The 25,932-nt window shown below is 42.4% G+C and overlaps 2 protein-coding genes across 3 annotated transcripts in view; one reads left to right on the top strand and one right to left on the bottom strand.

Annotated features, from left to right (window-relative positions):
- Positions 1 to 11,108: 11,108 nt before the first annotated feature.
- On the bottom strand, positions 11,109 to 13,548 carry LOC111391015. The gene is made up of 3 exons (XM_023016149.1): positions 12,515 to 13,548; positions 11,987 to 12,305; positions 11,109 to 11,618 (listed from the first exon to the last, which is right to left on the bottom strand). The coding sequence occupies exons 1-3, from the start codon at positions 13,546 to 13,548 to the stop codon at positions 11,109 to 11,111; spliced, it is 1,863 nt and encodes a 620-aa protein (XP_022871917.1).
- Positions 13,549 to 22,658: 9,110 nt separating this feature from the next.
- LOC111391001 (nudix hydrolase 3) overlaps positions 22,659 to 25,932 on the top strand; it is a 39,111-nt gene continuing 35,837 nt past the window's right edge. Inside the window, exons 1-3 of one of the 2 annotated variants that reach the window (XM_023016135.1) lie at positions 22,659 to 22,886; positions 23,907 to 24,086; positions 25,354 to 25,431. In XM_023016135.1, coding sequence (XP_022871903.1) covers positions 22,756 to 22,886; positions 23,907 to 24,086; positions 25,354 to 25,431 — 389 coding nt within the window. In that variant the 5' untranslated portion in view covers positions 22,659 to 22,755. The remainder of the gene's footprint in view (positions 22,887 to 23,906; positions 24,087 to 25,353; positions 25,432 to 25,932) is intronic. The other variant, XM_023016136.1, reaches the window with a different exon arrangement.

Here is a 25,932-nt window from a genome sequence, read left to right as displayed (position 1 = left end):
CTGATACATTTACGAGCACCGGTTGGTAATTATTGTACAATCGGATTACGAACAACCCGCCGGATTCCGAACGTCACCGTCCCGCGTCATTGGGCTACTCCCACGCCCCTTTAAACCGCTCATTTTAGACCATCCATGTGTCTTAGCGTGTTGGACATTCGCCCACGCAAGCGCGGGTGGGACCGGCATCTGTTGGCGCACCTTTTGGGGTCAACAGATTGGCGCCGTCTGTGGGAAACCATACTATAACCACGAGCAACCTTGTGGTAGAAGCTTACTGAAAAACATTTGGGCGACCCCCCTTGAAAAAGGATTTGTTCTTGAAAAAGAACAGGAGGAACCCCTATCACTTAGAGAAATCTAAGTTTGATAAAAGAAAAATGAGTTCTAACGAAGATACTCCCCCAAGGAGGGTAAGAGAAAGTACGAATGTGTCTCCCCAGCCTGCTGCCCCAGCAGCTCGGCCGAGGCTCCACCACCACCAAAGGAGAGGTGGGATGCGTGCGATAGCACGACTATCAAGAGAAATGGCTACCATGGCAGCCAACATGAGGGATATAGCCAACCAAAACTTGGCCATGAGGGAGCTCATGGCCCAAATGCAAGGCCAGGGGGGCTTCCCCATTCCTCCATATGCTCCCCATGGGCACTATTAGCAAGAGGACGAAGTCCAGAGTCATAGGGTTGCCTCGCCAGACTATGGCCGAGGTGAAAGCCCATTCGAGAGGGAAGTGGGAGTTGACATATCCTCCAACTATGCATCTGGCCGACCCACCGAGGTCCAAATGAGCCATGATAACTTCCCACCTCCATATGAACAAGACCCAAGACAAAGGAAAGCAGGAAGTGTTTTTAATAGAATCAGCCCTGCAGAACCGAGGCCCAGTCAACAGCAGGCTCAGCAGCCTCGGACGAGGCCACAGCCTCCACCTCCGATGCCCCAGCAGCCTGAGAGAAGGCATGAAAATGCCCCCCGCGCTGTCCCGCCTAGAAGTAGACCACAAAGGAGGGAGGAAGAGGCTAGGAACCGGCCCAGACCCTCTCACCAACAACCGAGGTACGAGGCCAAAGACTACGATTCTGATGAGCAGCAGAGGTCCTGTGACTTGGATGATGATGATGAGAACCTGCCATTCTCAAGAGAACTAAGAAATGCCCAGGTCCCAAGCCATTATGTCATGCCAAAAATATCAAAGTATGATGGGAGAGGTGACCCAGAAAAGCACCTCAACGCTTACAAAATTCACATGAGCCTGAGGGGTGCCACCCCAGCCGTAAAGTGCAGAGCATTCCATTTAACCCTCAGTGGAGCGCCTAAAATCTGGTATAGTAGGTTACCATCTGGGAGCATCCGAAGCTGGCCCGAGTTCAAAACTACCTTCTTGAAGAGGTTCGCAGTAAGCAAGGAAGGAGAGGCCCCCATCCAGCGCCTTCAAGATATGAGACATGCGCATGGCGAGTCCTTGAAAGGCTTCCTATCCCGCTTCACCGACGAGATGACCTACTGTGTACAAGTCACCGACAGAGAAGCACTATCTGCATTGAGAGGAGGCTTAAACATGAACACCTTATTCTGGAGGGATGTGCAGAATCAAGACCCAACCACCTATGACGCCCTACTAGAGATGATGAAAGGGAGATAATCAATGAAGAATTGATTGAGCATAGGAACAGGGCAAGCAGAGGCCTCCCACCTCCTCAAAGACAGCGAGGTAGGGGACCAACCTCCCACCTCATGGACTACCAGATGAACCGAGCCAGAAATGAGAACTCCAGCCAAGCCCTGGCCACCACAACTTTGAACGCAGTTCCAACCTTGGCATATGAGGATGTCAACCCAACTGCTGATGCACACCCGACCGAGGCCCAGCAAGGACCCCGTAGAGGGAGAGGCCGAGGCCGAGGCCGAGGCCGAGGTTTTGCACCTAGAAATAGGTCCAATCCGAACCTCCCTGGATACTGTTTGCACCACAGGTCCTACGGGCACGACACCGCGGATTGCAGAGACTATGCACACCGCTCCCGGTAGGAACCCTCCAAAGAAAGACACAACTCGCCCCAGGCGAACAGGCCCCCGCCCAGGCACGACAACCGACATGGGCGTGAGGCGGCCGCTCATCGTCAAAGGGATGTATCCCCAAGGCGAAGAGAGCAAGACACAGAGAGGCCCAGGGAAGGGCATAGACACCGAAGAAATAGGCAAGCTCAAGATGAGGCCCCTATCCACGAGATAGATACCATATTTGGAGGCCCTTATGTTGGCGGTGAAACACGAAACACCAAAAGAAATTATGCTAGGGAGGCAAAGCACCCCCCTCTGACGAGTTACATCGTGGATAGCAGCTCTAGAAGAAACCAAGTACCACCCATTGTCTTCACCCAGGAAGACGCCGAAGGAGTTCATTACCCCCACTGCGATGCACTGGTAGTTAGGGCTGTCATAGCCCGAAATGGGCTCAAACGAATGCTAGTCGACAACGGCAGCTCCGTCAACATCCTACTCGGGTCCGCCTTTGACAAGATGATATTGGACTATCAGTTGACGCCCACCACCACTCCATTGTACGGATTTACCGGAGATAGCATCACTCCTAGAGGAAAGATAACACTGGCAGTGGAGATGGGAGAATCTCCTCAAACTACGATGAACTTCATGGAATTCCTCGTAGTTGACAGCCGGTCGGCTTACCACGGAGTTTTGGGCAGACCGACCCTAAAGGAATTGGGAGCAGTCACCTCCATCCACCACCTATGCATGAAATTCCAAACAGAGAATGGGGTGGCAACGGTGAGAGGCGACTAGAGAGGTTCGAGAGAGTGCTATCTGAGCTCCATTAAAAAGGTAGAGCCCCGGAACGTCCACGTGATCATGGCTGATGTGGTCATGGCAGATATCCCAGGTGACGCTCCCACTGACCAGGAAGATGTTGATATGATCGACGCACCGCTTATTCAGGAGGTATTAATCGTTGATGAGATCGACCCCCGCATAATGGAACATGAGCCTCAGGCATCCCCTGTAGAGGAACTTGAGAGCTTCTCAGCTGACCCCCGAGATCCGTCCAAGGTGTTGAAAGTAGGCAGAGGCCTATCCAACATTTTGAAAGAAAAGATTAAGGACTTCCTAGGCAAGAACCTTGACGTCTTTGCTTGAAGGCATGAGGACATGGTGGGCATAGACCCCAAGATCAACTGCCACCACTTGAAAATTGATCCTAATGTTGCCCCGCATAGACAAAAAAGGAGAGCCCTCAACCCTGAGAGGTATGAGGCCCTAAAGGAAGAGGTTCAGAAGCTCATCCAAAATGGCTTCATCAGGGAGGCCACCTACCCGAGGTGGGTCTCCAACCCGGTCTTGGTTAAGAAATACTATGGCAAATGGAGGGTATGCATCGACTTTACCAACCTTAATAGAGCCTGCCCGAAAGACAGCTTTCCACTTCCAAGGATTGACCAATTGGTGGACTCCACGGCTGGGCACGAGTTGTTGAGCTTCATGGATGCATACTCCGACTACAACCAGATCCCCATGCACCCGGCCGATGAAGAGCACACCTCTTTTATCACGGACCGAGGCCTCTATTGCTTTAGAATGATGCCCTTCGGGTTGAAAAACGCCAGAGCAACCTACCAAAGACTCGTGAACAAAATGTTTACCGACCTCATTGGCAAGACAATGGAGGTCTACGTGGATGACATGCTGGTGAAGAGCTTAGAGGCAGAAAACCACGTAGCGCACCTCAACAACACCTTCCAAATCCTGAGAAGGTGCAGGATGAGGCTCAACCCCTTGAAATGTGCCTTTGGGGTGGATTCCGGCAAGTTCTTGGGGTACATGGTCAACCAGCGAGGAATTGAAGCAAATCCCGAGAAGATTGAGGCTCTGTGCCAGATGAGGTCCCCTCAAAAGCCAAAGGAGGTGCAAAGCTTAACTGGACGAGTGGCAGCACTTAGTCGCTTCGTCTCCAAAGCAACTGACAAGTGCCTCCCATTTTTCAAAGTGCTCAAGGCTGGGAAGAAATTCTAATGGACTGAGGAATGTGAAGAGGCCTTCCAAGGACTGAAAAGGCATTTGGGGCAGGCCCCCCTCCTCTCCAAGCCGAAGCCCGATGACATCTTGCAACTATATCTTGCCATCTCCAATGACGCCATTAGTTCGGTTCTGATACGAGAAGAAGGGTCCACCCTACTTCCTATCTACTATACGAGTAAAGCGCTCCTATCGCCGGAGACCCGATACCCCGATATGGAGAAGCTTGCTTTGGCCTTAATCTCGGCCTCTAGGAAATTGAGACCTTACTTCCAAGCTCATACCATCCATGTACTTACAAATTTTTCCCTGAGGCAAGTACTCCAAAAGCCCGATGCCTCGGGAAGATTGTTGAAATGGGCAGTGGAACTAAGTGAATTTGACCTTGTGTTCAAGGCTAGGACAGCCATTAAAGGGCAAGCTTTAGCTGACTTTGTTGCTGAATTCGCCAACCTACCCGAGGTGGATGAAATCATGGAGTCTGTCGAACCCCCCACGTGGAGCCTCTTCGTCGATGGCTCAGCTGGGGAGGTCGGCTCAGGTGCCGGGGTTGTCCTCATCAGTCCCGAGGGTCACAAACTCACCTCGACCGTGAGGTTCGGATTCAAAGCCACCAACAATGTTGCAGAGTATGAAGCACTCCTTGCAGGCCTCAGACTGGCCAAGGAAATGCAAGTAAAGAAGCTACTCGTCAGTAGTGACTCCCAGCTGGTTGTTAGCCAAGTCAATGGTAATTTCTCAGCCAAAGACAAAACAATGGCCTCCTATCTGAAAATGGTGATGAGCCTCATCCCATCCTTTGAAAAGTTTGAGTTAACCCAGATTCCCCGCATCGAAAATGCTCATGCGGATGCACTCTCGAAGCTGGCTAGTAGCAAAGACTCAGAGCTACTCACTGTAGTGCCTATCGAGCACCTCCTACTGCCTTCTACCGAGGCCCCTAATGTCATGTGGGTCGGTGGAACTCCCACCTGGATGCAACCAATTATAGCATACCTGAAAGACCAGGTGCTGCCCACCAACAAGAATGAGGCTTATAAGCTGAGAAGGAGGTCAGCCCACTTCCTCTTCATCGATGACATTCTCTACAAGAGAAGTTTCTCCTCTCCACTCTTACGATGCGTCGGGGGAGAAGAGGCTACCTACATACTGAGAGAAGTCCACGAGGGAATGTGCGACAACCACTCTGGAGGCCAATCTCTGGCACAAAAAATACTGAGGCAAGGGTACTACTGGCCTACCCTGAAACGGGATGTCCTCGAATTTGTATGAAAATGTGATAAATGCCAACGATTCTCTCCCGTTCAAAGACGACCATCACAGGATCTGACTGTAGTCTCCAGCCCCTGGCCTTTCTCAAAGTGGGGTGTGGACCTCATAGGCCCTCTACCTAAGGGAAGAGGAGGTGCAAGTTTTGCAATAGTGGCCATTGATTACTTCACAAAGTGGGTTGAAGCTGAACCACTGGCAAAAATCACAGAAGCCAACACCTCCAAGTTCCTATGGAAGAATATAATTTGCCGGTTCGGAATTCCCTACTCGATCGTCTCAGACAATGGCAGGCAATTCGACAACAAGAAGGTTAGAGAACTGTGTGAAGACCTTGGCATAAAGAAGCACTTCTCTACACCTCACCACCCACAAGCTAATGGCCAAGTTGAAGCCGTAAACAAGACAATCAAGCACGTCCTGAAAAGGAAGCTCGATGTATCCAAGGGAGCTTGGGTTGATGAACTGCCCCAAGTACTTTGGGCAATCCGAACCACCATCAGGACCCCAACAGGGGAGACCCCTTTTCTCATGGCTTTTGGGACTGAGGCAATGAGCCCCGTTGAGGTCGGACTCCCATCTCCACGTCGTCTACATTTCAGCAAAGTGACCAACGACGAGCTCTGGAGGCTCGACCTCGATTTCATTGAGGAGAGAAGGGATGACTCCCAGCTGAGACTAGGCACCTATCAAAGAAAGATGACAAGGTACTTCAACTCCAAAGTAAAGAAGAAGTCGTTCTGAATCAACGATCTTGTGCTCAGGAGGGTCTTCCCATCTTCAAAAGAACCTGACTCCGGTTCCCTGGGGCCAAACTGGGAAGGTCCATAAAAGATCAGAGAAGAAATCCGACCTGAAACCTACTGGATTGAAGACATGGACGGCAAGGCACAACCCCGTCCATGGAACATTGAACACCTCAGAATCTTTTATCAATGAATTGTATCATGCTGGATGACTTTCCCAACCTTTGTAATATTTCTATGGCTCAATAAAATGCATTGATTAAATCGTGTCACACTGCATCGTCACCTCGGAGGAAAGGCTCGGGACCCACCTCTGGGCCACCTCGCCTGAACTCCGAGGCGCTAGCACATGCCTCCCTTTGGCCTTGTTGAACGCCAAGGGGAGAAGCCTCAACATGGCTGCACCATCCACCATGTCTGGGATGCGTCCTCACCTCGGAGGAGAGGCTCAGGACCCACCTCTGGGCCATCTCGCTTGAACTCCGAGGCGCTAGCACATGCCTCCTTTTGGCCTTGCTGAACGCCAAGGGGAGAAGTCTCAACATGACTGCACCATCCACCATGTCTGGGATGCGTCCTCACCTCGGAGGAGAGGCTCGGGACCCACCTCTGGGCCACCTCGCTTGAACTCCAAGGCGCTAGCACATGCCTCCCTTTGGCCTTGCTGAACGCCAAGGGGAGAAGCCACAACCCTAAGTCCGAGGTTCGTACAGTCTATCTCCTTAAGTCATGTTAATTTGCTTAAGTCCGAGGTTCACACTGTTCATCTCCTTAAGTCATGTTAATTTGCTTAAGTCCGAGGTTCGTACAGTTCATCTCCTTAAGTCATGTTTATTTGCTTCAGCCCGAGGTTCGTACAATTCAGTCACTCAAGTTATGCTCATTTATTTAGTTCATGCTTCTATCAAGTTCCAGTAAATTTGTTTAAACGAGGTATAAACACTTGGACAAAAAGCAACAATGAAAGAAGAAAGCATTGTATTGATATTTCAAAGCATGTTACAAAGGAGGGCCTCTGGCCATTACATCCAAATTACTGAAAAATAAAACCTAGTCTACGCCAGGCTAGATGACGGAGGAGCCTCGACGCTTGGGCCTTCAGCAACTTAGGCATCAGTAGTTGTTTTCTCTGCCTCAGCACCAGGGGCCTCGGCATCAACTTCTTCATCACCCTGGACCTCCTCAGCTGGGGTCTGAGGTACCTCATCCACAAATTCGGACCTCAGTTGAGCTAGGTCCAAGTTGGGATAAAGCTCCTCTGCCCTCTCCAGCACTTCGGCATAGGCGAAGTTCCTCCTGTACGCGCTGAAGCTTTTATACTCCTCTGTAGTGTGGAAATTGGCGATGTATGCCTTCACCGCCTCTTCCGCTGCAGTTCGGGCCTCTTCTCTGGCAACCGAGGCGTCGTTCATGTACCACTTCGCCTGGCCTTCGAGGAACTGATAGTCATCTCGAGCACCGGCCAAGGAGAGATTCGCCTGCTCAAGAGCCTCAGCAGTCACCTTTTGGTGCTCATTGGAGACCTCCACCTTCTTTGTCAAGGAGGCCACCTCGCACTGTGACTCATACACTTCCCTCTTTAGGGCCTCAATTTGGGCCAAAGCAGACTCGAGTTTCGTCGCTTCTTCAACCCTCTGGGCTTTGGCTTCTTCGGCTTCGGCCTTAGCAGCTTTAACCTCCTCTGCAAGGGAGGCAGCCTTCCACTCCGAGGCGTGAGTCCTTGTCTGGAATTCGCCTAATGCCTCCCTGCATTCGAGCGCGAGACCAAAGGTCCAGAAACTTTGGCTCACCAGTGCCCTTGTGAGGTCGGTGGTATCACAAGACGAGGCATGAAACTGCCACCTCTCTGTTCAGAACTTGTAAAAGCTCTCGGTGGCACTTCTGATTTCCTCAGGGAGAGCCTCCACCAAGGCTGGGGCCAGCTCCTCCTCCCTCCCAGCTAGGAAGTTTGGAGACTTCCCCTTCTCCCGAACCGGCTTCTCCTTCGCCGCCTCCTCTTCGGCGGCTTCTGCAGCTCGCCTTGCAGCCTCTTCCCTAGCCTCTTAAGCCTCCACCTCTCTTACCATCTCCATTTTGATGGCCTTAGAGGCTGCAGCAAGAAACTTCGGCTCTCCAGTCTGTTCAGCCCTATGGGACACTGAGGTCCTAAACTTGCCAGCTGAGCTGGAGATGTGCACCAACTTCCTCTTCTTAGTCTCCTCAGAGACTTTCTCCTTGCCCCGAGGCTCCTTAGGCTTCTCTGGCCTCTGAGTAGATGTCTCCTTCGAGGCCCTGGGAGTGCAGTCCTTGGACAGGCACTCAACCCTGCCTCGGACTTCCTTTGCTCCACTGGACCCAGGTTTCAGGGGCCTCGCCTTCGCAGTAGAAGTGGCCTTCAAGATGGAGGCCATGTCCGGAGCTGGGTACTCCCTCTTCTTGAATTTGTCTGCACAACATGTCAGATCAGCATCAGCATAAGAAACATTAAGGATAAAAACATTAACTGTTGGGGCCTCATACCTCTGGATGCCATCAGCTCGAAGTCCAAGAAGTATCTGCTTCTATCAATCAGGTGATCGAAGTGCTGAAGCTTCAGAGGCCTCTTGTAAATGTCCTCTATCACCTCGAATTCCTCCATGCTGAGCTCGAACCTCGTACTACTATCTGCAAAGGAACCTCCAACAGTTAGACTAATAAATATTCTTACTTCAAAAGACAAACAGAGGTTGGGAGACTCATGAGCTTCGTAGTACTGGGTCGGCACTGTGCATGACAGGGCTTTGTCACCCTCCACTGCCTGCCATTTACCTCGCACCCAGAACCAGGATTCCTTCCACCCCTTGATAGAGGAAGGAAGTCCCACCACAAAGGGTGCGTGAGCCCCCCAAGGCGTGAGGTAGTACCACCCCCTTGACTCCTTCCCAATTACCCGGGGCTGGAACAGGGTCATGAAGACATGAAGAGGCATGTCCTCCCCAAGTGACACTTCCTTCCACAGGAAGTACGAGCCGACCAGCTGGCTCCACCCATTCGGCAGAACTTAGGTCGGCGACAGCATGAATTTCCTAAGCACCGCCCTAAAGAAGGGGTTCAGAGGAAGACGCATACCTGCCTTGAACAGGTATTCACTCACAGCCACGCAGCCGGGCCTCGAAAAGCAGGCCCGCTCGTTCGGCTCGGGGACTAACATCTCTATGTTATGAGGCACACTGTACCTTTCCCTAAGTTTCCCCAACCTCTTCCCCGTCATATTCGAGGGCACTCTAGAAGCCCCCACTCCTGGGTATAATCCACAGCCTCCTCGGCCATGGCATACCTATCCACCTCGGACATCTCCCCATGACCTACCCCATGGTCTAAAGACGCCACTGTAACAAGCTCCCTACCCGAAGTGGACTCCATTTTTTCAGTACAAAGACAATAACAACGGTTTTTTTATGCAAACAATACCTAAACGAGTTCAACACAAACGGAGACTGGTCGGAGTTTAATCACAGACAACCTCGACGTCGGAAAATGGGAGATTTGAGAGAATTTGAGAATGCAAAGTGTTCAAAAATCCTGGAAATTGGGATTTTCTCGCCTTTTATAAAGGTCCAAGACGAACCCCAGCCGTCAGATCAAATCTCAGTCAATCCGAGCCCTCCATTTCAGATCCAATCCGAGGCGTTGAATTCAAACAGTTTTTTAAATCCAACGCCTCCGATCTATGCGTGCCTCCCACGCACCTCTCCAACGCGTCTGTTTCTAGAAACGCCAGCTGCCCTCATAATTGCATTCTTAATTCGACGGCGCCAGCGCCAGCGCCTTGGAAGTCGTAACGGTTCAGCTACCTTTCCTCGAAAACAAGCACAAAACATCAAATCATTGGCACAGCGACCAACGCACAATCATTACCATTGGACCTTGACAAGCCTCGCAGGTTCGGTCCCTCAACCACCTCGGCTTCCTCTTTGCCATTCAGCAATCAAGCCTCGCAGGTTCAGTTCCTCACCCACCTCGGCTTCCTCCTCGCCATTCAGCATTCGAGCCTCGCAGGTTCGGTTTCCTCAACCACCTCGGCTTCTCTCCTCACCATTCAGCCTTCTCAAGCCTCACAGGTTCAGTTTATTCAACCAACTCAGCCAAGCAACACTTCTCAAACTTCAACCATGATATAAATATCTATGCTTGGACTTGGGGGACTATTATTTGGGGTTCCAAAATTCTTTCAACTCTTACTCCATTAAAGTCCACGCATTACATTAATGATTATACTTGGACTTGGGGGACTATTATTACGTGTTGTCACACCTGTCCTACCCACCTGGGCCAATGGCCCACTCATCCTGATCCACGTGGCATTCCTGCCGAGGTGGCACAAATTGTCGAGGTGGGTTATATCCGAAGTGCTTCAAGCCGAGGCCCATGACCCAAGGCATGGAACCTGTTGGATGTATCTGAGGTCCTCAAGTGGAAGTATTTGTCATATGGGCGAAGCCCCGAAGTTGATAAGCAGGCCTCTTAACCACAAGGAAACATCCTCCATGGTCACTTCTCCCAAGAGATCGCTTGCATAGACCTTATTCGAATGATTGATGGAACGTTTGTCATAAGTATAAAGGTCAAGTCTTGTCACTAGCATAAAGGACCTGCACAAGTAATAAATGCGCCGTAAGCTAGCAAGTCAAGTCCCATGCCTAAGAACAGACGTTTGAACTAAGGAGATGAGGCCACGTGCCACTCCATCCAAGGGCTCCCATTTCATATGTATCACTATAAATACTTCCATTGTGTAATGTCAAAGGCTAATGCAAGAATAAATACTAAAAACTACATTTACTCAACTCTCTCTCAGTTACTTACAATACACAAATCGAGTTTATACACTTCCACTGATACATTTACGAGCACCGGTTGGTAATTATTGTACAATCGGATTACGAACAACCCGCCGAATTTCGAACGTCACCATCCGGCGTCGTTGGGCTACTCCCACGCCCCTTTAAACCACTCATTTTAGACCGTCTACGTGTCTTAGCGTGTTGGACATTCGCCCACGCAAGCGCGGGTGGGACCGGCATTTGTTGGCGCACTTTTTGGGGTCAACAGCGATCAATATCCAAGAAGAGTAATTTGTCTTTAGTTAGGACCTTTGATTGTGCCCCTAACCAAAGTATAAAAGAATGCTTCGGAGTGATGCACGATTTCCAAACTTCGGTTCCCCAAGGCTTGAAAGTACCCTTAAGCCTAAAGAAATTATAGGCAATTTTTGTACTGAATTTCTCACCTATAGAACAGCCCAGATTTTCGTTCCAAATTTCCAAAAACTGCCTACCGAATGAAGGAAACTGGCGGCCTGTGTTGCTGTCCAAGTACTGCCCATTAATCGGCCAGTTGAGTTGATTCCCAGCATTGTAAATTCGGCCATTTACTGCCCATCGTGAAGGGGCAATTCCAGCATCCATATGAACCGTCCCCCCTTGCTGTCCATTAATCGAAATTTGTTGGGCAGCAGCATATACACAAAGAATGTCCCTAATTTCAAGAATTTTCTTGAAGAGTGGAGAATGATCCTTTCTAGGACAAACCTCCCATATGCAAGTCCCATTAAGCTAAACATGATGGACCCACCAAATCCATAGGGAGTCCTTTTTATTGTGAATGTTCCAAAGGTATTTAGCAAGTAACACTAAATTCTAACTCTTCAAGTCCTTTAATCCAAGGCCCCCTTCCTCTTTCGAAAGGAAAATATTCTTCCACGCAACTAACGACTTTTTAGATTCCAAAGGAAAGTCCGACAAAGGCTAAAAATTCTAGAAATAATTGTAGCCGGGATAGGGAAAATAGAGAGCCAAAATCATTCAACTCCTTGAAGAACCGCTCTAATAAGTTCAATCTTACCCCCATAAGATAATGTAGAAGAATTCCATGCACCAATATATGATATTATTTTATCAAGAAAAGGGACACAACCACTTACTTTAAGTTTGTCCGATGCAAGGGGGATGCCCAAATACCGAAATGGCATACTCCCCATTGGAACACTTGTTAATTCCATGATTTCCTCAAGAAGCTGTCCATGACCACCAGCTGTAAACAAGCTAGATTTGAGAACATTCAACCTTAATCTCGAGACCGAACCAAAATTTGAAAGGCAATCCATGAGAATTTTAACCGACATAAAATCTCCCCTTGCAAATAGTATCAAATTATCCGCAAAAGCTAAATGGTTGATCTTTTGGGGGCCACATTTTGGGTGAAAGTTGAAATCACTATCATATATGGCAGCTTTAAGCAATCTCGAATGATATTCAATACAAAGCACAAATAAGAAGGGAGAAAGGGGGTCACCTTGCCGAAGACCCTTCTCACCTTTGAAAAATTCATGCAAAGTCCCATGCAAAGCAATAAAATATTATGTAGAAGTGACACATTCCATAATCCAATGGATAAATCTTGAGGGAAATTGCAAACCATCAAGAACATCTATAAGGAAATCCCAACTTACCGAACATAAGCCTTGGAAATATCAATTTTTAAGAGGTATCGTGGAGCAACCCTTTTCCTATTGTATTGCCTCAATAGTTTGTTGGCAAGATGAATGTTCTCCATGATACTCCTACCTTCCACAAAAGCGGCTTGCGCATGATCAACAATGTCTCCCAAAATGGGTATCAATCTAGAAGCAAGTATTTTAGCACTCACTTTGTAAGTAACATTACAACAAGAAATGGGCCTAAAATCACCAACATGCTGCGTGTGATCCGATTTAGGCACCAAAGCAATTGTCGTGTGATTAATTTGTTTAAGAATGCAACCCGAAGAAAAGAACTCCAAAATAGCCCCAACAAAATCATCACTAATAATCCCCCAAGCATTCTTAAAAAAATAAGAAGTATAACCATCCGGCCTGGGAGATTTGTCATCACCAATATCAAAAAGCGCATCTTTAATTTCCTCATAAGAAATGTCCCGAATCAAGGTATTGCCTTGTTCTGAGGAAACTAAGGGACCATTTGAAAGAATATCCACGTCACTAGGCCGAGAGGAGCATTTCTTTCCCAGCAAAGAGGTATAAAAATTTACAAATTCTCTAGCCACTTCATCTTGTGATGTAGTATACATCCCATCTTCTTTGAAAACAGTTGCAATAAAATTCCTCTTAGAGCTTCTTTTAACCAATGAGTGAAAAAACTTGGTGCATTTATCACTTTCCTTAAGGAAGACACACTTTGCCTTTTGATAGTAAAAACTATGTTCCGCTTCACATAAAGTAACCGTTTTCTTCCTCAATTTAGCAACCAAAACCTGAAAATCAGCATTGGAGGGCTGATTATGAAGCTGTAATTGGGCAGATTCTAATTTATTTTTGGCCTCGATTGCGCTATCCGAGATATGCCCAAAATGCTTGGAATTTAGTTCCTTCAAAACCCCCTTTAATTTGCTCAATTTCTTGCAAATGATGAATTGTTTTGTCCCTCGCAAGTAAAAATTCCAGCAATCACTAATCAAATCATTAAAATCCACATGCTTGGTCCACATGTTAAAAAATTTGAAAGGGCTTTTTGCTCTCCCCACACGGTCATGTATAGAGACAATACAAGGGGAGTGGTCGAAAAGACATCCGGAAGGTAGGAAATTTGGTTCAACAAAAGCCTCATTTTGTATTCAAACATCATTAACCATTGCTATATCAATTTTGCTCCAAACCAACCCATTTGTCCATGTGTAAAAACAACCAAGGAGCACACATCCGTAAGACCCACATTAAGGCAACAATTTGCAAGATCTCTAATTTCATAAGGGGTGACATCCGCCCCATTGCATTTCTCATCAAACTTAAGAACATTGTTGTAGTCACCCAAAATCAAGCAAGGTAACGACACATTTTTATTGAGCTCCATAATGGTATTCCAAAGAGGCATTTGGTTTACTATAATATGAAATCCATATACAAAACTCACAAGAGAAGCATAGAAGTTACCTTGCAAGTAGCTTTACAGTGGATAATTTGTGGATGAACCTCCATCACATCCAAAAGAACTTTGGATGGATTCTACAAAATTAAGATCCTTCCGACTTGATGTGTGGAAAAATTATTTACTTGCACAAAGCCATCGAACTTGTTCCTCAAAATCCTCATCATTTTTTGGTCCCTCAACTTCGTTTCCGAAATTGCCATAATATCAATACTATGAAGCTTTATAAACTCTCGAATCTCATTTTGTTTGAGGGGTGGATTCATGCCCCTAATGTTCCAAGAAGCGGTCTTCATGATGAGGAAGCAAGAGATGTTCCCTTCTTCTCGAGTCCCGACTTATTTTTCTCCTCAACTTTGCCTTTAAACTTATCATTTCCAGCTTTAGTAGAACCTGTTTCAATGGAGTTGGAAGGTACATCGTTTCCAAATTTTTCGGGCTCAACATGAGCAGATTTTTTCCCCCAACAGCCCTATTTTCTTGCCAATAACCTTTTCAAACGGCACCTCAACCTAGGCAGTTTTACCCCCATCTGGCCATCCAAACTGTCCTCATTAATCTATCCAGAAATTCGATCATTTTGCTGGCCAATCTGCCCATCCAAAGCCGTGGTATTTTGTTCTTGAATTTGTTGCTACATAGACGCTACCTAATTAGGTGATTTCTGGGCATTAGAGGCTGATTTTCCAACCTGTCCAACTTTCATTTGGTTATAACCGGCAGCCTTTCCTTTGCATTTCTCCCCACCAGAAATTTTTATTGTTGCAACCTATAGTCGAGTGACCGAACACTTTACAAGAACCACAAAATTTAGGTTCATGCTCGAAAATAATTTCTTGTTCCCTCAACGTGCCATTGAGGAGTCTAATCTTGACCTCCCGCACAAGATCAATGGAGGCATCAACTTCAACAAGTGCTCTTGCAAAGGAAAGACGACCCCTAGTAGCCGTCACTTTGTCCGTTGAGATTGGTTTCCCAACCTTTGAAACAATTTTACCTAAGGCATTAGTGTTCCAAAATTTCAAGGGTAAACCCGGTAAATTAATCCACGCCGGCATTGTACTCACATCTTTATTGTTGAAATCAAAATAGCGTGGCATGATTTTGAGCTTGAGCGGTCTCTCGTAGACTAAGTATGGGCCACCATACAACACACTTAATCTTTCACTATCCGTATCAAACCAACCAACCACTAGCGTGAACATAATATTTATAGTTCTTCCAAGAATCACATAATTGGAGTAACACAACTTTCCTCGGAAACCTACCGGCAAAGTATCCAACCAAACCATATCCCCACGAATTTTCAATGTTATCTTCATCACATTCACCCAATACAACCTCATCCGATTGATTATGGAAAGGTTTGGGCATGATATTTTCCTCCAATTTACGATTATCCTTAAAAAGGTTAACGCATGGGGTTTTTTTCTCAATAACCCCATCAATACCGATCTCATTTCCAGATGTTTTATTCATTAATTTAGTAGAATTTGAATCAAAATTAGAATGCTTAGAATCAATATCCTCCTCACCAAGAGTTAGAGAGACACTCGGTGAAGGCAAATTTATCACCTTATGCTCCCCCGAATTCAACTTCAACGGAGAAGCGACACCAACTACAACAGGGGGCTGTCAAACAGACTTACTGTAAAGAGGGGGGGTCCCGATTTCACCATCTTCTTACCCATCAATGATCACACTGCAAAGGGAACCCAAATCAAGCCAAAGGACTCAATGAAACGGGTCAAGACCAGCAACAAAAAACCAGCCCAGCAACTCAACCAAGAAACCAGACCCACAAAATAACAGCCCAGCAACAAAGAGAGAAAGTCGGCCCAAGAGAAACACAAAAAAAATCCAGCAAGAAGAAAAACGGCCCAGCAACATAGAAAAATCCAGCCAGAAAAAATGGCCCAGAAACGAGGCCAAGATGGATCAGCCCAAAATGAGAAAGAAGAGCAGCAAGGGCCCAACACGACCTGAAAACAGCCCAGCAACCCACCAAAATCGGCCCAAACAGAAACCAAAACAGGTCAGCCACCAACCCACAGAAAATGTCACACCAAAGTACCAAAGACAGGGGCTAGAAGCTACAAATCAGGGAATATTACACTGAACGAGGCAGAAAAACAGAGAGAAAGCCTGGCCAAATTCAAAAAATCCAATCACAAGTGAAATGCAAACATGCATACACAATACATACACCCTGCAACTGAAGAACGCAGTAAGAACACGAAAAGAACTGGAGTTGGAAGAGAGAAACCCGGCCAGAAAGATAAACCAAACAGCGCCAAACTGAGCCGAATAAGGAGACCACTGATTCTGGAGAAAAAAATCGGCCAACAACAGAAAATCGAGAGAGGAATAATGAACCTCCAGAATATAGAACAGCAACAATGAAGCAATGCCAACTGAACTAAACACAGAACTGAAGTTTTCTAGCAAGAAGAAAATCGACAACCAAGCTGAAGCAACCAAGCAAAACAAAAAAAACCCAGCAGCAAGGTCCTGGCCGAACACAAAAACACCAAAACCAAACTGAAACCTAGAGAACCCGAGCTAGCCAAGGACGACCAGCAAAATCTCAATCCACAACAGTACCAGATTTGAACGAAACAGCTCCAACCAGAAGGGAAGTAAGACAATCGAAACTGAAGAACCAATCTGGCCAGAACTAAAACCGAACCTGGAGCTCTGAAGAAGACGGTAATGGCGGCTGAAAAACTTCCAAAACTCACAAAGAGCAGACCATAAGCAGAAAACAATATGTATTAATTCAATTTTCACCAAGGATAAGTAAAAATAAAACTAAAACACAAGAGAAAACGCAAGAAAACTCCAAGGCAAGTGTGCACCAAGTGGGACTTTCTCTCACTAGGTTGAGAGCATCTCTCTCTAACTCACTTTGACTGGCTGAGAGCTCTTTCTATCAGCTTGCAGACTTTATTAGCAACTGTGCAGGTTGTGTGGAAAACATTGGTCCTCAACTAATCATCGTCTGAATTGCCCTTGGGAGTTAGTAAACTCCTGTGAGCGACTAGAGTTATCTGGCCATCTCCATACAACACGTCCTTATCTCCATAATCATTGTACACATGTTCTCCAATCTCCTCGAATTCGTCTACCATGTCTTCCTCAATCAGAAGATTTTTATTCTTTTCACCATCATGTTTCCTGCAGTCAGTAGCTCTATGTCCCTGTTCACCACATCTGAAACACTAAATACTTGAGCTGGAATTTTTCCCGCTGGGGCTGATAAGCAGGACGAGATTCTTGAGGGCGAATTGGCTGACTACCTTCACCTCTGACCACTGGGCTCCTACTCTGCTGTTTCTCCATTGCAGGTGCCCGCTAATATGTCTCAGAAACCGTCTACAATGAATGAAGGCTGAGAACATCCTGCAGGGGTTGCCTTAATCCCCCCAAATACCGTGCTACCATCTGTTACTCCGTCTCAGATAAATCATTCTGAGCCACCAGTTGATAGAATTCCTCAGTATAATCATCAACTGATCTTGCGCCTTGCCTCAGTGAATGTAGCCTTTGAAACAAGGTTTGAGTGTAGCCGAAAGGGATGAACTGCCCTTTCATCTTCATCTTCATCTTCATATTCTCCCAGTTAGTAATTTTGGATTTTTCCTGTGGCTCCCGTGAACGCTTCAACCGTTCCCACCATGTAAATGCTCTACCTTTGAGTTTGATGACGACCAGTTTCACTTTGACATGATCTGGAACCTCCTTATATTCAAAAATCAGCTCCACTTCATTCAGCCAATCAATAAATCCTTCAGCTTGCAATGTACCAGAAAACTCGGGCAGATCTACTCTGAAATCGAGATCCACATGACGATCCTCCTGTCCACAATACTCCCAAACTCGAACACGATGGTGATACGGGTTTTCAAAACTGGTATCGGAATCGTGACCCTCCACATCATGATTACCGAACTCCTGCTTTGCCAAATGTTGGGTTAACTTCGCAACTTGTCTCTGCAAATCTTCAATCGTCACATCCTGAATATGACGATCACGGTGTGGAACTTCCTCAATCGGAACCTGCCCTCGACGTCCATGACCACGTCCACCAATTATTATAACTGATGGAATTTATCTCCCAAGAAGATGCTGACACTCTGATACCAACTGACGTCGGGTAGAATAGTGATTATCCTATTGGCTTGTTGTAGCAGATGACTCGCAAGAAAGAAACGGAAGAAAACGCCCAAAATCGAAGAAAATACTCTAAAATCAACTCAATATTATTAATAATGCAGAATACGAAAATTAACTCCACAAGCCGGGTTAAATAGCTACAAAATTACAAAATTATGGAAAATTATCAAAAATAACAAAATCTCAAAAATCTTACAGAAATAAAATATGGAATAAAAGAAGTAAGTTGCCAAAATTTTGGCTCAATTTGGATTTTAAAATCACCTAGAAAAAAGAAAACAAAATATTACTTTAAATGGTAAAAAATAATAAAATTAACTAAAATAACTAAAAACGGGTCAAATTGTCTCAATTAAGGAAATATTTGCGATTCACTTTCCATCTTTGCGAAACCTCCTGCATCAGAATCTAAACCTAAAATGATAACGGTAATGATCATGTGCATTAATTTGTTTGTGATCACCTTGGCATCGTATTAAATGCATGCATGTTTAATTACCTTTTGAACGAGATGTGTACAAATTGCTATTGAGTTAACGTGAAAAGCCCCTGTTTAAGAACCATTAAAACAATTTCTTTCCCTTAAATAAAACGTTGAGTGCAAAATGTGATAAATATAAAAGGTTGTGAATGAAGATACAACGAAGGTGAAAGTTTTCGGACAAAATGCGTAATTTACCCAAAAGAGAAACTTAACATATAATATATTCGAGTCCTATCAATTCTGTGTTCTGATTAACATGCTGCAACATGGAAACAATCAAAATTTTTTTCTCAAATAAATTGCACAAACTTTGAACATCATGTTGCTACAAGGAATAAATAGAATAATACCTCTTTCGAAATTTAAAAATTAAAAATTGTATATTACTACATGGGAAAAACAACATTATTTTTCGATAGTCATAATAATTTATAACATAAATGCATTGGTCTTATAAAATATGATCACTATCTTCGAGAGCTTCTCCTACCATCTTCTCCGTTAATCACAAACCTAAAGAGGTTTGCAAATTGAGCGAGTATAAAAAGTATCCTATAGATCAAGATCCTTAAAAATCACAAGCAATCTCTTAAAATTCACAAACTCAACCAAATATATATATATTTTTTACATAATTTGAACCTCAGAAACAATGTTTCGATTAAAAACCTTTATTCATAATATTTTTTCTAAATATGACATTTAGTCCCCAAAGTTATTAAATTTCAAATTAGTTCTCAAACTTACCAAATTTGCATCAACACCTCCAAATACTAAAATATTATTATCCTCAAAGTAGTACATGATAAATATATTTTTACACACTTATTAAATACATTAAGAAGCTAACTATTAAGTAAACTGAGTGAATTTCTATTTATAATTGTGTAATTATGGTTTTTGTAGGTTAAAACCTCAAAAGGAAAGAGAACAAGGCAAAATAAGGAAAAAAGATTAAAACTTAAAAGCGTACAAAATTTGTAAAATTGGGAATCAAAGTATACAAGTTTAGAAAGTTAGAGGACTACATATACAATTTTATGAAGGGCATGATTGATATGGTAGTGAAAATCTGAGGACAAATTGTACAATATTAAAGTTGGAATACCTTGAGGGAAAATTACTATCGAGCTTGTGTGGAAGAAAAAAGAAAAAGAAAAAGAAAAAGGAAACCAATGGTTTGGTTTTGGGAATTTGGTAGAGAGTTGGTGCCTAGGCGCCATTTTTTGTTCAAGAAAAAAAAGGAATTCTGGGGATTCTTCTTTTTCCCTTTTCTTTTCACTCTCTTTTTTTATTCTTCTCTCTCATTTCATTTCATTTTTCTTTTGATTTACTCGTAATTTTTGGGACAAAATCAAGAGTACTAGGAGGATACATCTAAGGTAGGTGGAAAGATATTTTGTAAAAGTCGAAACAAACTAAGGAAGGTGGAAAGATATTTGGGAAAAGTCAAAACAAACTTCAAAAAGTGATTTTATCTATAATATTTTATTTTCTCCATTGTTCTGCCAAACTTGTAATATAATGTGTGAAATATTCACATTTTTATCATATATATGAAATGTGCTAGTTATTTGTGTTGGATTATGGTAGTAGCTAGACTTAGTTTTTAATTAATTTTAATATTTGCTTTTTAATGCTAAGTTACTTATTTTCGTGGGTTTTTATTATTACTATTATTGTATTTTTATTTATATGGCAATGATTGATTATGTTTAGTGATTTGTATATCGTTTGAGAGAAGATTATACATTTTAGACAAAATAGTATAAACATTAAATTTTTGTAGGGGATAGAGATATGCTTTTAACTCTAGATGACCATTTGAGCTATTTTAAAAAAGTTTTAATGTGATTGTTTGGTTTTGATCAACATAGAGATATAGTAAGTTAAATCAATTAATATGTTTAATTTCGCTCGAACAAGGTAATTAATTAAAATTGGAAAATCAGTTCTAATATCGTAAATAAGCAATTCATTAATTGGCTCGTGGAGAAGTTAATTAGGTGAAAGTTAAACAAAACTATGAATCTCAATCACGTTTTTCCTTCAAAATTTCCAAGCGTTTGTGTCTTCTTATTTTATAGATTTTTAGAAAAAAATTCTTATTTTTCAATATTAAATATTTATTACGTGTTTGTTTCTTTTTATTGTCAAAATTAAATTGATTAAAGTCATATAATCGAAAGTAAACATTTCTTGATGAATCGATAATCCGAATTCAAAAGTTCACTTTATTACTTGAACGCGCGCACTTAATATTTACTCTTTTAGCGAACAATACCTTAAGCTTGAAAATGAAAAACAGCTATTTTTTGTCCGCTTTAACAGTGAAATAAATCTAAAATTACTTTATCATAGTCAAATAATTCGTGTATTCACTGATAACTCGTAAGTTCAACATTTGCTCAACTATATATTATTTCCCACCATTCTTACTCTGATTCCTCAATAGTTGAAAGAATTTTCAATTTGATCCTTTAAATTCTTAACCATTGCATTTAAGTCATACATAAAGATTCGGGTATTCCATTTGACACCCTAATTCATGTGTCATCCTCCATTCTCCCATGAATGAATGAAAACAAATTATTCACTCAAACTAACAATATGAGATTTAGAAGTAATTGATATGAAAAACTATTCACTAAAACACTTCTTAAACACTTACAAAAAGGTTTTATTGAGCATTCATGTAGGAGTGGTCGAGCCGCTCATCAGCTTGTAGGCTTGACTCTTTCTAGCTTGGCTTATGGACTAGTTGCGCTCGTTTGAGATGAACCATGGGGACTAGCTCACCCCTTTTTTTTCCCCCACGAGCTAGCTCATTTTGGGCTCGTAGGCCTGGTCATTTTTTACTAATTTTGCTAATATTTTTGAAACAGAAAAGAAAGAAAGAGCTAGCTTGTAGACTGCTCGACTCCATGAGGCCCACAGGAAAAGGGCCAAGTTGAGCCTAAGATTTGGACATGAGGCGAGCTCAATTTATCCATGGAATGAGTCGGATCTTGGCTCAACCAAGTGCCTCCCCTAGATTCATTTGTTACAATGGGTAAATTTGACTGTATGTGTCACACTTGGCTAGGTCCACTTACTTTATTTGCATTAATATCTTTCTCTTGTGCTATAGACAACTATTACTAAGTAAAAGACATCCATTAATTTAGTTTATGACTTGTTATAAGATTATTTTCAACGACACCTTCACGTAATAAAATATTCTACACGTATATCAAAATTTTCTCCTACTTTTTAATCACACATTCTCCTAAAAATACTATTTAAAACTCTTTTTTTTTCTCTCAATTAATGTGTGTCAAACAGGCACCAAATGAGTCTCTTTCTTTTAGACGTGTTGATGACTAAAGTGGTAGAGTTGTAATTCAGATACAATAGGGTCTAATTTAACTATCGAGAAATTTTTCAAAAACAAATTATAATGATATATAATTAAAAAAGCAAAAATCAAAATAAAAAAAAGATTATATGAACAAAAATTTCTCAAATTTCAGTGGAGTCTAGGAGCTCTACCTCCACCTTCATTTGTAACAGGATGACAGTAAAACAAAAATGAATTGCGCTAACGGTACAACTTATGTTATTGCATTATTGACAGCTCCCTCACATGGGGAGTGGGCCATGATTAAAATAACAATTGTGCTATTTGTATAGATCCATTTGCACAGGGTCCCTTATGTCTGTGCATCTGTACAGACCCTGTACAAATGAGTCTGTGCAGGAAGCTTTATTCTTAAAATAATCGTGAGCCGCATATTTTATGATAGAGCTGTCAAATAAAGTGTATCATTTTTCAACAAAAATATCTAGGTAACATATGGAATATAACAACAATATCACAAATTCCACCATGTCTTAAGAAAAGAATCGATTCTTCCACCGCTAAAAATTTCCTAATCTTTAAGTAAAGAACCGATGCTTCCACCTCTAACCATGACAAAAGGACCTTTCTTAAAAATTCGCCTACTAACAAAATTATTTCAGTTGTTAGACTCTTCGATTTGATTAAAGTCGCGTTACTCACGTACGGCCTTTTTCACAAATCGCGTTGGAGCTCTATTTTCTTTAGTATATAAGTAGCTTGAAAAAAAAATGTGTTTTCTGGCTTTTCTGCACAAGCTTTTGACTCTTGTGAAAAAAACAATGGCTGCTGAAGTAATCGAAGAAGAACGCCTTGATGTCCTTACGAGAACTGGGCAGAAAACCGGCATCTCTAAACCCAGGTGACCTCTATTCTTGAATACCACAAATAAATAAATAAAAGGGTAAAAAGCGAAAAATAGAAATGCAACCCAGAAATAAAATGAAAAATATGCTGATTTTACCATGCTTACTGTTGGTTTTCAATGTATTCAGAGTATTTTTCTGTTTAGGGCTTTTACTGTGAATTTTTTTTTCATAAGCAAGTTTTTATTTTAGCTTTGATCATGTCAACATTTTTCTTATTTTTTGGGAAATTAAACGGATTTATATTGGTGATTGACTTATTTATTGTCTGCATATTATAATTAGATTGATGAATTCTGGGTGGAAACAGCAACTGAAAATTTTCTAATATGCAACTTCGAAATTGTCATGAACATCAGGGAGATTTATGAAATTTGGCAACAATTTATTTTAAAGCAACATATAGTGAGTGTAAAAAAATGGAATGCTGTAGATTTTTAGTCTTTCTTATTCTTGATACAAGGAGGACATCCTATTCGCAAAAAAGCCAACTGGTCTTTCGATCCAGAACAACTAGGAGTCGAGTGGCCCTTATTACTGGATTGAAGTTACTTTTTCTATCCTCTCATCCAAAAGAAAGAAAAAAGAGTTGGAATTGGAATCATGTCCTTGTATTAGCAAGGGTTCTTTTTTGGGGCCTTCTTGTTGAAACTTCCCCTTGTTGTGACTATTTCTGCAAGCTATACGTGTCAGATGATAATACGTTATTTAAGAACTAATGAAGTTTAACCAATGACCCTTCCTACATGCCACCAGTTATCTTAATGCTCAAAATTGTTGAGAAAAAATCTTTTGCCTAATATTGTAAAGAGTGCAATGCGCTAATTTATTATTGTAGAAATAATGATGTTCAACCAATCACCCTACGTTTTGGTTATTTCATTGATAATTTTGTTAATCGTGTTTCTTGTACCCTTCTTTTATACCTTTATTTTTGTTTTGTCAATATTTAGGGAATAATCTTTAACCTGTTCTGAAGTACTTATATGCACATTTATATTGTATTAATTTTACAGGGGAGATATCCATAGAGATGGTGATTACCACCGGGCTGTTCATGTGTGGATATTTTCTGAGGGCACACAAGAACTACTACTTCAGCAACGTGCTGAATCCAAAGATTCATGGCCTGGTCTATGGGATGTTTCTAGTGCTGGTCATATTTCTGCTGGAGATTCATCTCTTGTCACAGCCAGGTAAGGCAATCCATTTAGGTTGATTATTATTATTGAAATGGTTTTGTTGTAAATCACCCTTTTGAGAAACTTATGAGCTTTTCATTCTTGGATGTCACACTTTTTTATTTTGATAGGTAATCAAATAATTTTATTACTTAAAAGAGAATACACGGGGGTGTACAATCACTTTAAGCTATTAAGGAAAAACATGAAATTAGGCAACCCATCTATAGGATTTCTAGCCACAACATTAAACCAAGAATACAAGGTAAAGTAAAATGTTTCTCTTATCTGCTCTCTTGTCTTTGTTTGGTCTTCGAAGCAACGGTTGTTCCTTTCTCTCCGTACGCACCAAACAATGCAGCCTGGGATAAGGTGTCATGCTAGTTTGCTATCCTTATCCCGAAGTTTTCTACGCCATGCTCGTATCACGTCCTCTATACGACGAGGCATCACCCAATCCATAGATTGTGATCCTCTGGGGTCTTTCCAAGAGTGACTTTCTCCTCACTTCATGAGTCTCCATATTGAAAAGCCCTATGAGAGTTCTCATTCATTCCTTTTCAACCATTCGGATAAAACCATATATTTGCAATACCATAGTACTAGTATGAGCTGACAATGTTTTAAATACTATCTAATCTGCAAACAAAAAATAAAAGAATAAAAGGGGTTAACTTAAAATATTTACACCGTAGGTCCGTAATATAAGGGCAAAGGTTAAGGTTTGAGAATATTGGTTGAGAAAATGCTTTTACAAGAGAGGGCTTTTTTTTTTTTAATTGTACTATGCACAAGAAACAGTCGAGCAGCTTAAAAGAAGGTTGATCATTGTTCTCATTCCTGAGTAAGGCTTTAATAAGCTGAGGACATGTTTACAGTATAATTACTTTCTTTTTTTTTCTTTTCCATATTATATATAATGAGGATCTGCGACCATCCTGCCTGATCTCAAGCATTTTGAAACATTGTGATATACTTTCCATTAAGAAAAGATTTGATATTTTTCCCCAAATATTCTAACTGAACATTAGTGTTAGTATTCTAATAGGTGGAGGCAAAGAATATTGTTATCTTTTTCTTCACATGATGATTGCTAAATTAATTCACAGATGCTATATATCTGTTTACTAACGATGGGGAAACTGCATAAGCTCATATTCCATATTTTCCTTTTCAGTAATAACTAATGGTACTTAAAAAAAGGTTATTTCTTTTCATTTCTGTTTCTGGTTACTTGTTGAGTGGCGCGTCTACTTCATACAGAAATTATTCATGTTTGCAGGAGGGAACTTCATGAGGAGCTTGGTATTATTCTTCCGAAGGATGCGCTTGAACCGCTATTTGTTTTTCTTCAAGAGTGGTTAGTCAATAAAATTGCATCAGTTCATCTTTTCAATTTTGCAAGATTATTTTGAGGTGAGCTGATATTAATTACTCTTACTGCACCTTTGCCCTTTCTGTTCACTCTTGTTGATGCCATAGGTACTTATACTCTATACTTGTAAACTAGTTTCAACGTTGACCAATGTGATTCCTTACTATGTTATTTGTTGTTTGGAATATAGGTTAAGTTTTATGTCCAATCTGAGCACAGTATTTACTATATCCCATTTGAGCACACACCGTTCGAACGAAATTATAGCATTTAGTCATATTGAGCTTGTGGAGAACGTCAATGGAGAGTAAAGAAAAGCAATACATAAGAAGTAATTGTTGCAAAATTTTGAAAATACTAAGAATATTTAGGGTCCTCGTGATTTATGTTTCGGTCTTTAGTTTTGAATTTTTAGTTCGTTTTTGTTTTTTGTTTTGAGGGTCTTTTTTAAGATAGCTAAAAATACGTTTACTTTGTCATTTTGAA

This window comes from Olea europaea, unplaced genomic scaffold, assembly GCF_002742605.1.
Source record: "Olea europaea var. sylvestris unplaced genomic scaffold, O_europaea_v1 scaffold74, whole genome shotgun sequence".
Classification (NCBI taxonomy): Eukaryota; Viridiplantae; Streptophyta; class Magnoliopsida; order Lamiales; family Oleaceae; genus Olea; species Olea europaea.
This window is presented reverse-complemented; position numbering and strand designations above follow the sequence as displayed.